Genomic DNA, 13,456 nt, shown 5'->3' with positions numbered 1-13,456 from the left:
CTCCTGTGGGTCAGCTGTGTTTTTAACATGGCTTAATCACGGCGAGTAGTAAGAGAGTGTGCTCAGAGCAGCTTCGTGTACTTCGACTAAAAATGCTGTGTTAAACCCCTTATATTCCTCAAGTCTTCGCGGAAAGGACAGAGCTGTGCGGCAGAGTTGTCGATTGCTCGTTGCTTCTTCAGAGGATTAACTGTCGCTAAATGTGGCTAAGCTAGCTTAATAGTAATATTACTGTCAAGTTGAACAGGTGGGCTCAAGCCGCCCAGCTTTGGACACGTTTTTGTACTCTGCACGCTGTTACAGAAATGCAAGTGAAGGACTGCTACGTGTCTGCTCCAGGGAAGGCGATCCTCCACGGAGAGCATGCAGTTGTACACGGAAAGGTAAGTTGAAAGTACACACATGTGCGGTAAATGTGCTAAAACTTGAAGAAGTGTGTCTAGTTAATCACCCTGTGCTTTGGTTCATTACAGGTGGCTCTTGCTGTGAGTTTGAACCTGAGAACATATTTACGGCTGAAAGTCACCACTAGTGGCAGAGTCTGCATCAACCTCCCAAATATCGGCACATTCCTCTGCTGGGACCTCTTTGAACTGAAGCAGCTTATTCCTCATTTGTGTGGTAAGGGATGATGCAGCACTGTAATGCATACTGTTGCATCTGCACCATGCATCCCATAGTCCAGTCCATACGGGGACATTTTGCACATCTTATCATGTTTAGATTACTACATTTTTGCAGAATTTCTCATTATATACTCTGTGTCTTTTTCTTACAACTGTAGATCAAAGTGTGTGTAGTTGTGAAACTCTTGTGATTTTGATGGCTGTCATTCATTTTAACAGGTAAGAGGGAGGAGATGAAATGTCTGGATGCTGAACTGGTGAGGAGACTGCGTGAATTTGTCGGTATACCTGATGGAAACTTGGATACTTGCAGCATGGCCACCTTATCCTTCCTCTACATGTACCTCTCACTGTTTGGATCAGGGTGAGACAGTACTACTGTTCTTCTGAGCATTTGTTCATTTTACTGTTGCAGGTAGTTGGTTCAGATGGCTAGGCCCAGCAGCAGAGCTGTAGTGCCTGAGTGTCAGATTCAGTCCAGGTTAGGGCACCTTTAGTGGGATAAGTGAGAGCAGCAACAGCTAAAAAACTTTCTTTTTTTAATTTGACATTTTTGTCTGCTGGAGACTTTTTTGCTGAATACTGGACTGTGTTCCCTCTGTTCATGTCACCATGAGTCCACTGCTCTCGAGGACTGGCCTACTCTGTGCTTTGGGGAGAGAAGGGGGAGGGGGGTCCTCACTAGATCTGAGACTCACTTGTCTGATGGTTAGCTCTCAGAAAAAGGAAAAATTCTTGATAACCAAAGGCCGGTTTTACAGGCAGAATCAGAGGGGATGGCACTATATAATGATGTCTCATCTCTATTAATAATTTTGTTGTAGCTAAGAGGTGGTACAAGTGTTAAATGTCAAATCTCAAAGACACACATTCAAAATATATGTTAAGTTGTAAAAAATGCCCAAAAAATGCAACTGTGACACTCATTGCCTGAAGGTGGCGCAACTGTTCAAATGCAGTAGGTATTACTATCCGTGCCTGGAGTTGGCACACACAGAAATCCAAATATTAATAGCATCACACTTCTGTCTTCTAGGAAATCTGCAGCCTGACAGACTTAAATTTGTGTGTGAACTACAAACCAGATCAAGTTAAATGAAATCAATCCGTGTTATTTATTACGTGTGGCATGCTGCACTGTCACGTGTACTGTAGTGTATCATGCTGGGGCTAATTTGCTTCTTGCACTTATTGCACTGTGACTTCACTGCTCCTCCATTGAGATGTCATTATTGATGTAGATGTGCTCACGGAGCTGGGGGCCATTTTCACTGCATCTGGAAACCAAATCACTCCACCTTGAAATGAAGATGGTACAGAGAGACAGACAGAAAGGCAGAATGTTAGTTGAAGCGACTCCGGCAGCTGTGAACAGGGAAAATGCTCAGGAACATTAGAGCTGCAGGTTGTCGGGAGGTTTAATCCGCGCTGACACGGTGCTGCCGTGTCTGAGAGAGGTGATGGGTTCTGACAGGATGGCCACTAATGAGAGTCTGGCACTGGGCCACACTGCAGCCTTTAACAAGTCTGGATGTGTTTTTCCCTTGAGAGAAGAGCTGGACAATTAGTTTAGAGTATTCTCCTGCCTGCCCAAAAGCAGCTTCCCTGACAGATGTTGACAGCAATGTCAAGCACGTTTCTGTTGCCTATAGAAGTGTATGGATTACTATTGATTACGCACTCCTTGTATCACCCTCCTTATATTTACACACTATAACTGTACCAGTTAAAGTAAGTATAAAGAAGGAGATATGATACATTATTTACTCAATACTTGATGTTTTTTTTACATAAAAGATCACAAGTGATTGTAAATGAGCAATAACTGTAAATATTTTAAGTCATCTGTAATAAGTCATAGATGCATGGATAGTGTTTACATACAAACCGAAGCTCAGCTTTCGTGTTCTTTTCTCAGTGAGCTGCCCAGCCTGACGGTGTCTGTGTGGTCGGAGCTGCCAACCGGAGCAGGACTGGGGTCAAGTGCTGCCTACTCTGTGTGTTTAGCTGCAGCTCTGCTCTGTGCAAGTGGAGCCATCCCAGCTCCTCTCAAAGAGTGGGATCACACCGCAAGGTAACGATGTTTTATCAGCGGAAGGTCTCTTTCGTGAGCCGTGGTTGCAGCTTGTTGTGCATAGACAGAATTAATCGGCCTGATCAATAAAAGGGTTCATAGATGATTTTACTCCTCTCACAGCAGAGATTGAAAGACCTTGAATCACAACATCATGCTTCTAAAATAGAAAAACTGGTACACGGTTTGAGGTCAAAACTGTAGTATGTAATGTGATCCAGAGGAGCAGCATGCAAAGCAGTAAATGCCATCTTGAGGAGATTATGATGTCGCATATGATGTCTGATGGCTCTAACAATGGCTTTGATGGCCCTGCAATTTACAAAACAACATGCAGAGAAATGAGAAGAATAAAGAAAAGAGGAGAAAACATAAAATCTTTCTCAGAAATATTCAGTATTTTTATTTCCCATCTCAATCCTTTGGCTATTTCATTTTAATGTTACATATATGAGTCACTTGAATTGATTCAGAAGTTTTTTGGAAAATCAAAGACACACATGGATGTTCAGATGTATTACCAGTGGGATGTTGTCGTACTGTGTCGCGCTACAAACCTTGTGGTGATGCTTCATCACAAACGGCATCTGTATAATCATTTATTGAACATGCAACTGTACGTCCCTCCCATCTACTAGTGTTTGCTGAGGAGATGAAGAGGTGCTTAGAGGTTATGTCTGAGAGGGTCTGCAGTGCTACAAAACTCTGCTTTAATTTATGAATAATTACAGATGGTGTCAGGAGGACCTGGAGCTGATCAACAGCTGGGCTTTCCGAGGGGAGATGATCATCCACGGCAATCCTTCAGGAGTAGACAACGCGGTCGGAACATGGGGTGAGGCCTGAAATAATCTGGCATACGGGGCGGTACATATGGTGTTATACCCTCCCTTTGTCTCAGTGGACACAGAGCGCTCTTTTAATTGCATCACTGAAGTGTTGTACCAGCACTGTTCATTATCATTTGATGATTATCTATTTAATGATTTAGATTTCCCTGTCTGTAGGTGGCATGCTGAGATTCTTGGCCGGGAAGATAATACCACTGAGCAGGTATTGACACTGATTAACAATTTTTAATTTGATTTAAAAATAGAACACGGTGAAGTCAAAAATACACCATGGTTTTCATAAAGCTCCAGAATAATAGGTCGGTATGAACTCTCTGATCTGTCTGCTTTACTTCCAGGGTGCCGCTATTAAGGATCCTCCTCACTAACACCAAAGTACCACGTAGCACCAAGGTGCTTGTTGCCAGGGTGAAGGACAAGATTAACAAGGTACTAAATGGTTTCTTCCTCCCCCGTGTGTTACTTGCCGACACTGTAATTAATATAATAGGCGGTGCTTTTGCATGGCAGATACTCCAGAGCCTGGCGTTGAGTGCCTTCATAAAATATTGAAATTAAACTCTTAGCCAGCACCCCTGTGTGCTGTTGCCTTGGTGACACCAGCAGGTGTGCAGATTTGTGCCTCCGTCAGGCAGCAGCCAGGCCTGGATGGTGTTGTGATCAGGCTGGAGCGCAACCAAAGTCAAACCTGCAATTTTACAAGCCGTATTTGTACACAGCTTATCCATCATGAAACTGATCAGAGTTTTTACACATATGCACAAAGAGGCTTGTTTTCCAAATAATCTGCACTTGAATGAATTTCCACACTGACTTTGTGTAGAAATGCTGAGCACGAGGGTTTTTTTTGTCTGTTTCCGCCTCCTGTAGTTTCCCTCGATCATGACTCCAGTACTGGATTCAGTTGATGCAGTTTCCTGCACTTGTGAGAAAGTCCTGTCAGAGATGACCAGTGAGCCCATCACAGGAGAGCACTACAATATTCTGGAGGTGTGAAACATGAATAAATTGTGTAAAACATGCTGCATTGTAACTGTGTCATTCTGTGTCATTGAGACTCTAGTGTCGAATGTCTTCTCTCTGATTGTCTGCCAGTAGCAACAGGTATTAGCAGCAGATGTGTCATGTCCTTTACAGGAGCTCATTGACATTAACCAGCACCATCTGAATGTGATGGGGGTGGGACACCCAGTCCTGGACACACTGTGCCGGGTCACATTGGCCAGGGGGCTCCACAGCAAGCTAACCGGTGCAGGAGGAGGCGGCTGCGGCATCACCCTTCTGAGACCAGGTACTGCTCCACTGTGTGCCATGACACTGTGCATTTTGGATGTTATTTGGCAGCCACAGTTTTGGCTCCAGAAGGCTGAAATTTGGCATATAGATCAAGTGTTTGTGAGGTTGTGTGTGTGGATGCATGAGCGTACGTTGCAGCTATTGCAAATTTGTGCTTATTTTTCAAATTAATGTGCTTTATCTGCTCAAAAAGAACAAAATCAGGTGTCACACCATCAACGCAAACAATGCCTGTATGGATTTACACTTATTTCAAATAGTTGCTGCCACATTGCAGACCTAGGCCTTTCTCAGAGCACGGACAGTGTTAACAGCAAACCAATTATATACCAGAAAATCAAGCCAATGACCCAATATAACACAGTTTTACAGCAGACCACACCCCAAACGGGCGGAAACATGGGGCGGAAACAGAGAGTGTTTCAGGACCTTCAAAGCAACAAGGACATCATAATCAAGCCTGCTGACAAACGAGGCGACTCATTGTCTCAGATAAAGACAGTATAACAGAGCCACTGTCAGAATTTGTGGTCAACAAGCAGCCATCTTTTCCTAAAGGTACCAGAAACCTTTTGCACCAGTCGTCACGTAAAGACAAGCGCTCTGTTGGCTCGCTCGGATGTGGAGAGCCGGTGCACTTTTACTCCACCTGCACGGGGATTAGAGGCAACATCCAGAGCAAACACAGACTCCAACAGACACAGATGTGACTGTTTTTACGGGAGAAGGCAACACAATTCACACTTTTATTTATCATAAACCAACTGACCATGATGCTCTTCTTTATGCAACCAGTAATCATCTGAAACACACAAACAGCAGGCCAGTTTCTGAGGTTACATTTACGTCAAACTCAAAGCATATGTGTGAACAGTCTCGAAATAGAGGATTCCCTTCAAAGGAGTTTGGTGCAGCTTTTCAGCTTTAACTGAAAGAGAAGATTTACTGTCCCAAAACAAAATGAATCGCAGCATCATGTTTTATCAGTGACGTTTATCACTGCCCTGCAGAAATCTGAGACACCATCACAGAAACATCAGCACATCCTGCGCCCTCTTCCCTGAACGGTAACTTTAGACGTGGACATTGTGCGCCGTGTAATAATACTTATTCTAAGAGCTTCAAACATCCATTCGTTAGTAAAGTTTTCTGTTGGCCAGTTTAGAAACTGTAGCTCTACAAATGTCGTCTACATGTCCTGCCTTTGCAGAAAGGCCTGCAGAGGACAAACTAAAAGAGGTCTGAAAGCATTTCTGAGCAGAGAACAGCCGTCAGAGGAAGAAATCTGGACCTGTAATAACCAGGCATTACACAGAGCCCAAACATGGCCCACCATCCTCTCTTGAAAAAGTAAGTCTCATTAGAAGAGGCGCTATTCCAAAATATCTTGCCCAGGAGAGGTTTTTGGCTCAACGCGACAGTCTCCACAGGCCTTAATGAGGGCTTTACTTTTAAGTCTTTCCTGTAGTGTTTGGATGTTGATGCGCGATGAGCAGCTGTATTCTTATATTCCTGTTCTCTGTATTGACTCTATCGTTCGAGTTGCTCAGTTGCTCTGTTTCTGTCCCTTTCTGTCCTGTAATGAATTCAGTTTGATGAGGGAAGCTTGATGAGCCAAACTGTCAAGACTCCTGCTGACAACAAATGTTGTGTTTTTCCTCAAACGCTCCCTCGCTCTTCCTCTCTGAAACCACGGTTTGAGTGGCAGGAAATGATGAGAGCGCTTTGGTGTGCAGGTACTACTGTGCTATCGGTTATAAGGAAACTTTTTATCATCCTTTCTTTAACAAAACAAACAAGCAAAGAACCTGCTAGTTCACTCTTTGTTTATGCCTGCAGCCTGTAGCAGACTGAATTTTAATAAGTTCAAAATCCTCTAAATAGATTTCCAAATGCTCTTTATTTGTTTTCAGAGCGTTTCCATCTGTGTGAATTGCAGCTCTAGTATCTGTCTTCTCTGATGTTCTCAGATGTTTTGGGGGACACACAGATTGCAGAGCGACTTATTGACTTCAGTGACGAGGTTTTGTGTGGCTTCAGTGTCGTCCCGTTTGCTTCATGTACAACCCTGATTCCAAAGAAGTTGAGACGTCCTGCAAAACAAAAAAAAGGAATACGATCATTTGCTTTTCCTTTTTGACATTTACTCAACTGAAAACAGTACAAAGACAAAATATTTAACACTTCACCTCATCAGCTTCATTGATTTTTGTAAATATCTGCTCATTCTGAATCTGATGCAGCAACATGTTGCAAACACGTTGGGACAGGAGCAGCTAAAGACTGGGAAAGTTCTGGAACGCTCCAAAAACACCTGTTTGGAACATTCCACAGGTAAACAGGTTGATTGGTAACAGGTGATAGTATCATGATTGGATATGAAAGGAGCATCCTGGAAAGGCTCAGTCGCTCACAAGCGAGGATGGAGCGAGGTTCACCACTTTGTGAACACATGACTGGATAAGTGATGTTATTACATGAGCTCAGGAACACTTTGTAAACTATAAACACAGTTCGTTTGCAAATGATTGAATCTGTTTTTATTTACATAATGTCGCAACCTTTTGGACTCGGGGTTGTAACAGCAGCCCTCCCTGACATGACTTCACTATGACTTGTTTGTTTTGTAGAGACCGACTCCTCCGTCGTCCAGGCTACAGCGCAGGACTTGAAAGACTGCGGCTTTGACTGCTGGGAAACGAGTATTGGCGGTCCAGGTGTCCAGCAGCACTCTCCTCTCTCGGTTAAAGAGGAAGTTCTGGAGATTTTGAACCGTTACTGAGACCCACATGTGACTGTGGCTGAACGGGAGGACAGACGGCGTCTTTTCGTTGTGTTGATGCTCAACTAACGACGTGAGGGGACTAAGGACAATTTGATCTGGAGCAGAGCTGGACTTGTGTGATTATAGATTTTACTGACTGACAAGCACATCTCTTTGAAACTAACAAGTGTTTCTAACAAATAACTGGGAAGATGAAGAGGATTTAATTTTTTAGGTGAAGCATCCTATGGAATGTGGTACAATTATATGTACTGAGCTCTTTGTCCACTAGATGGCATCAGAGTTGCACAAACGCTCTCCATGAACTGGGCTGGTGAGGACAGTAAGAGGCTCTGATAAATTGATTGTGTGAGTGAAGCAGTGGCAGAATTAATTCATAGTTTCATCCAAATGTTTAAAGCAGGAGGGCCGACCTTTCTTAATGGATTAAATGATCGTCATTAATTGCTCACTCCTGGCATTGTAACATGCAATATTGGTGGGTAACTGCTAGAATGAAAGTGGTAATTTGTGGAATTAATTTTACAGGAAATGATAATGGAAGAAAAGTTTGATAAATGAGGTTTTTTTTTTGGGCTCTTTAACAAAACCCAATTTTCACACATGTTCAAAGAGGTTTATGAAAGTGGCTGTGCTTTAATATTTCTCTGAATCCTGAACAGTGTTGGTGAGAATGTGTCTGAACAAGCTGAGGCCAGGAAGCAATAATGTCATAAATATACTCTGAGGACTATTTGCATAAAACTTCACTTTCATAATTACTATCCCACAGACAGATATATGCTGCTTTGATGCCGCAACGCTCTTTTATTGTGCTCTGCTTTTAACATAAAAGCGTTTAAATGCAAAACGAAGATGGAACCAAATGATTTTCTGGGATTTCTGCATTTGAAATAAGAAAGAACAGTATACAATATCTGCTTCAGTTAAAAAAAAAAAAGTATTTAAAAATAATGTACCGCCGTGCGCTGTTAAAGACAAACTGGCTGCGTTGTTTTGCTGTAGTAGAGGACGGGGAGAGGGGGGGACAGCAGGAGTGTGCGGCCTCTCAGGAGCCTCTGGATTAGCGCCACTATAATGTGAATCAACAACAACCAGCGTCCTTCTGTGAGTCACACATTTGTGCTGACACATATGCACACACACACCAGCTTTCCCAAATTCTTCCCCACCTAATTGCTCATCCCGCTAAGCATTACAAAATATTCTGCACATGCCGCAGCTACAGAAGACGGATCTGTTTAGAATATCCCTGATTTGGGGAAAAGGTCATTGTGGGATTCGGTCGAGTCTGTATATCCATTTCATTCTCTATTTTTTAAATGTCATGAAGATTGAGTAGTACGAATCTGGCAGTGTACGTGAATAAACAACATTTGTCACCCTCCCTCCTTTTCCGCCTGGCCCCCTCTGTCCTCTTGAATTGTGTCATCTTTATGTCAGGGCAGCCCCCCGTCAGTGCGCCGCACAGTTGCCCCTAACCCCTGCTGGAATTTAATTACCACTGCGCTTTTCAATTGAAATGGCATTGACGAGGGGGGACAAGAGGGAGACAACAGAGCCTGTTTCATTTGAAGCCCCTCTCTTTCTTTTCTGTCTCATTCTCTCTCACTTCTTTTACCCCTGCAAGGCACAGATGGTATTTTTTTTTTATCAATGTCAGCGCCTGCTTCTTTCTGCTCTGATGAATAGAATCTAAAGAGGCCCTGAGATTATTTCAGATAACAGAGGGAGTGAAGAAAGGGGGTCAAGGATAGAGGGAGAATGTCAGAATCAGAGAGGTTTGGTGAAAACAGTGTGCCGTCCCAGCGGTGAGGAAGGAGACGTACAAATCGTTTAACATTTAACGTTTAGGGAGTTTTGTCCGCGTGGATCAATGTGTGAGAATCAAGGATGTATAATTCATTCTGTCCAAGCAGGAGGAAAGAAATGTTAAATGTGAATTTGCTGAGTGGTCATGCTCACTGTGGCACATTCCCTCTGGTCTCTCAGTCGACTGGTGAAATGCTTGTCAGGAGCCATTAACTTTGAATACAGAATTAGACCTGACTGACAAGATATCATGCTGCTGTTGGCCACTGGTTTTACTAACAGGGATCTAGTGTGTGACTTCCTACAGCGAGGATTTGCATTTACACATAAAGGCCTCCGGATCGCAATACGTTGTCGGTTGTTATTGTGGAGAATCACGTGTGTGTGTATTATAATTTATGTTGTGATATTTGTGTTGAACTGTCCGCAGCAGGGGAGCTTTGAGCGACCATCCTCTCCCAGCATTTCTGTCTTTACACTGACTGAGGCAACATCAGCATCATGAGCTCCTCTCAGTCATGATGGGCTGTATGGTCCTCCTGGGGGTGTTTGCCCTTTCGGTAAGTGGGGGATGGCGGACGGTATTGATAGCAGGGGTCCAATTAAGACAGCGGGGTACAAGGGTGCTGTCAAAGAACTTTGGCGATTTAGTTTTAGGCTTGAACATTGAATTATTTTAGTCCCAGCAAATGTGCAGTTGGAATACGGTTTTCATCATCCATAACCCTGATTCAGAAAAGGTCGGGACGCTGTGTAAAACGTAGATAAAAACAGACTTTACAAATGAATTGTGTTTACCAACAACAGTTTACAAAGTGCTCCTGAGCCCATGCAGTAATCTCCTTTATCATGTGTTCACAAAGTGGTGAACCTCGCTCCATCCTCGCTTATGAACGACTGAGCCTTTCCAGGATGCCCCTTTCATACCCAATCATGATGCTATCACCTGCTACCAATGAACCTGTTTACCTGTGGAATGATCCAAACAGGTGTTTTTGGAGCGTTCCAGAACTTTCCCAGTCTTTAGCTGCTCCTGTTCCAACGTGTTTGAAACATGTTGCTGCATCAAATTCAGAATGAGCAGATATTTACAAAAATCAATGAAGCTGATGAGGTGAAGTGTTAAATGTATTGTCTTTGTACTGTTTTCAATCATGTGTATATGCTTTATGCAGCATCCCAAGGTTTTTGGAATCAGAGTTGTGTCTTGTGCTGATTTAACGTCTTACTTTTGGAGTTCCCAATATTTTTGTCCATTGACGAAACAGTCTGACCCCTCATCATTTGTCATGTTTCTCAGACGTGAAGAATGATTTTTTCACTCCAAAGATGTAAAATTATACAGTAATTTGCATATTCACGACAAAACAAGACGACAGCCATGCTAGCGGCTCTGTTAGACTTGGGCGCAATGGTCCTTTGAGCTAAATGCTAATGTCAGCATGCAAACATGCTCAAAATCACAATGCTAACATGCTGATGTTTAGCACATATCGTATATATTTGTCAATTTAGCATGTTAGCATGCTAATTGGCTCTAAGGACAGCCGAGGCTGATAGGAATGTTATTTTTGCAGTTTTTTGACCTGATGATGGTGCTGCAGGAAAAGTTAAAGGACTATACAATTCATTCTTAGGAGCACATGAACGTCTATGCTAAGGCTCTTGGCAGCGCTACAAGGAAAATCAAAAGATCACCAAATTAATTCCGATCCATCCTCTGGGAACCATGAATGTATGCACGTACAGAATTCACAGTAATCCACCTGATAGTTGCTGAGATATTTCAGTCTGTTTGACGGACTGACTGACTACGTTTAGCCTTTAGCTAGCATGGCTACAAAAAGCAGTCGTTAGAGGAATGTCTGAGAAACAAAGCTGATTTTTAGTGGCAGGTTTTTCGTACTGCCTTCCTGTTCTGTTAATCCTCTCATGAACCATCAGTGTTTGTTGTGACCCTTCGTGAGGCTCCCGACCCCCCACGCTGGGAACCTCCTCTTGACTCTCACCCTTAGACAAAATATTTCACAGGAGGTTTCCACCTGGAGGATGTGTTTGGTCTAGAGCTCAGCTTGGCTCATGTTTATGAAACGGGCCCACAGTGTATAGACCTGCTTGAGCTGTATTATTGTAAACATCTGAAACACATGACGCAGAGCGACTCCCAGTCCACGTCCCATTTTCCATCATGGAATTGTATCATGTCGTCGTATCGATCCAGTAATTGATTCTGTGAAGTCGAGGGCACCAGCAACATACTCTGTCATTCCTCAGTGCCAGGGGCGCTCTTGTTTAATTGCAGGCTAAGGCGCTGCTTTTTCTTGTTGCCTTTGAAAAGCCTCATTGATTTTTATACCACCCTTCATCCTTGCTGTTCTCCGTTTTAAGAGCAAATCCCTCGTGTCGAAGTTGCCCAGAATGTAAAAGTATGAAATCTGTCAGCGCTTTTCACAAGACTTCCAGGTGCAACCCAGACACGTTAACGCCGAAGTTAAAAAAAAAGAAAAGTCAGGCTACTGTGAGTGTTTTTTTTAATGTTTAAACAGACGGAGGAAGATGAGAGGCTGTGATACACACTGCCGGCCACTGTCTCATATGGAACCAGCTGCGAGATGGTGTTGCTGCTCAGACTGGGAAGGTCAAAGGTCAAACTTTAGCTTGGCCTGTTTGGATTGTTTTTAAGCAAATGTCCAGTATTTTGGAGGTTTAGCAGTGTTTTTTTCTTTCTTTTTGTTTAGGATATGTATGCATTTACGGCTCTTGTATGAGGAACACATTACACTTTGATAATACGTTGCATTTATTAATCTGAAGCCAGTAATCCAAATGGGGATTGTGAGTTTTTTTTTTTTTCCTTTTCTTTTTCTGTCAGGCTTTACACTGCATTTTAGAAGCTTGCACAGAAATATATTCAGTACATTAGGGTCTATATAGAACAAAAATATCCTAAATGAAATTTGATTTGCATTAATTTGAGAAGCAGCTTATCTAACATTCATACTTTGAACTTGCTTTGAATTAGAAATAGAGTCTCATCATTTCCCTGGGATTGCAGCCAATTTATTGGATTCCATTTTTTTTTCTCAGAGGCTCTGGGAGGAGGATGATCTCAAACTGTTATCACATGACACCATGTGATTGATGGACCATTAAAATGTCAGCCAGATGTACTTAAAGCCACAGCTTTTAGGTTGATAAATCATGGTACAAATGGATACATAAAGCTGTTAGAAACAAATATTCCCATCTAGAGCTATCTGCAGTCAGATAGTAATGGATGTTCTATCTGCTTGTCCGTCCATCTCTCTGTATGTTTCTTCACACACACATCCCCCTCCCAGTGTATCTCTCGACCACTGCAGCCATGTAATTACAATGGAACAGGTAGGAGTGTTCATATTTCATCTGCTGCATTCACGATAACATCTAATAATCCGAAAGCGTTGCAAAATTGGTATCTCGTTTCTCATGCATTATGAATGAGTCACTGATTGCTTTTTTGCATAGATTAGCAATCATTTCACAGAAATCTTTCATATAAAAATGTGCTAGGAGGGTTCTAACTCTTTTTCTGAAGAGTTGAGGTGACACATCCCGCCGCTTTTTAAGATAAGACAGATCAGGTGATGCCACTTCTCCCCCTCTGCCCCTCTGCTCCTTCTCTTGCTCTCTGACTTATTTCTCTATGCATATCATCATGGGGGGGGGGGGGATAAGTGTAATTTTCAGCCCACTTTGCAGCTGATTGCTCACTTAGTGAATATATTCCGCATCTGCAGTGTTATTGTGTTTGGAGCCAAGTGGCTAAGTACCACTGAGATTCTTTGGCATCAAAGTAAACATTTGCAGACTCCAGAAGTGCATCGAGAGGCGCGAATCTTCTTCTTCAGAGCTCTGAGATTGTGCGCCCTACATATGGATTTCAGTGACCTCCGGTTGTCCTGACTTGTTGCCACAGACTCGCTTAACACATAAGGGGCTCATATGGTCTAGTGGTTAGGAAAATAGGCTT

General features: G+C 42.9%; 1 protein-coding gene across 1 annotated transcript; it reads left to right on the top strand.

Moving 5' to 3' along the window:
* Positions 1 to 5: 5 nt before the first annotated feature.
* On the top strand, positions 6 to 9,019 carry mvk (mevalonate kinase). Its single transcript, XM_076729940.1, has 10 exons — positions 6 to 383; positions 474 to 621; positions 846 to 990; positions 2,545 to 2,700; positions 3,432 to 3,535; positions 3,708 to 3,753; positions 3,890 to 3,980; positions 4,422 to 4,541; positions 4,689 to 4,842; positions 7,478 to 9,019. The coding sequence occupies exons 1-10, from the start codon at positions 306 to 308 to the stop codon at positions 7,627 to 7,629; spliced, it is 1,194 nt and encodes a 397-aa protein (XP_076586055.1). The 5' UTR covers positions 6 to 305; the 3' UTR covers positions 7,630 to 9,019.
* Positions 9,020 to 13,456: the final 4,437 nt, after the last annotated feature.

The sequence above is a fragment of the Chaetodon auriga genome, chromosome 5, assembly GCF_051107435.1.
Source record: "Chaetodon auriga isolate fChaAug3 chromosome 5, fChaAug3.hap1, whole genome shotgun sequence".
Lineage (NCBI taxonomy): Eukaryota > Metazoa > Chordata > Actinopteri > Chaetodontiformes > Chaetodontidae > Chaetodon > Chaetodon auriga.
Note: the sequence above shows the minus strand (reverse complement) of the source record. Positions and strands in the feature narration are given on the sequence as shown.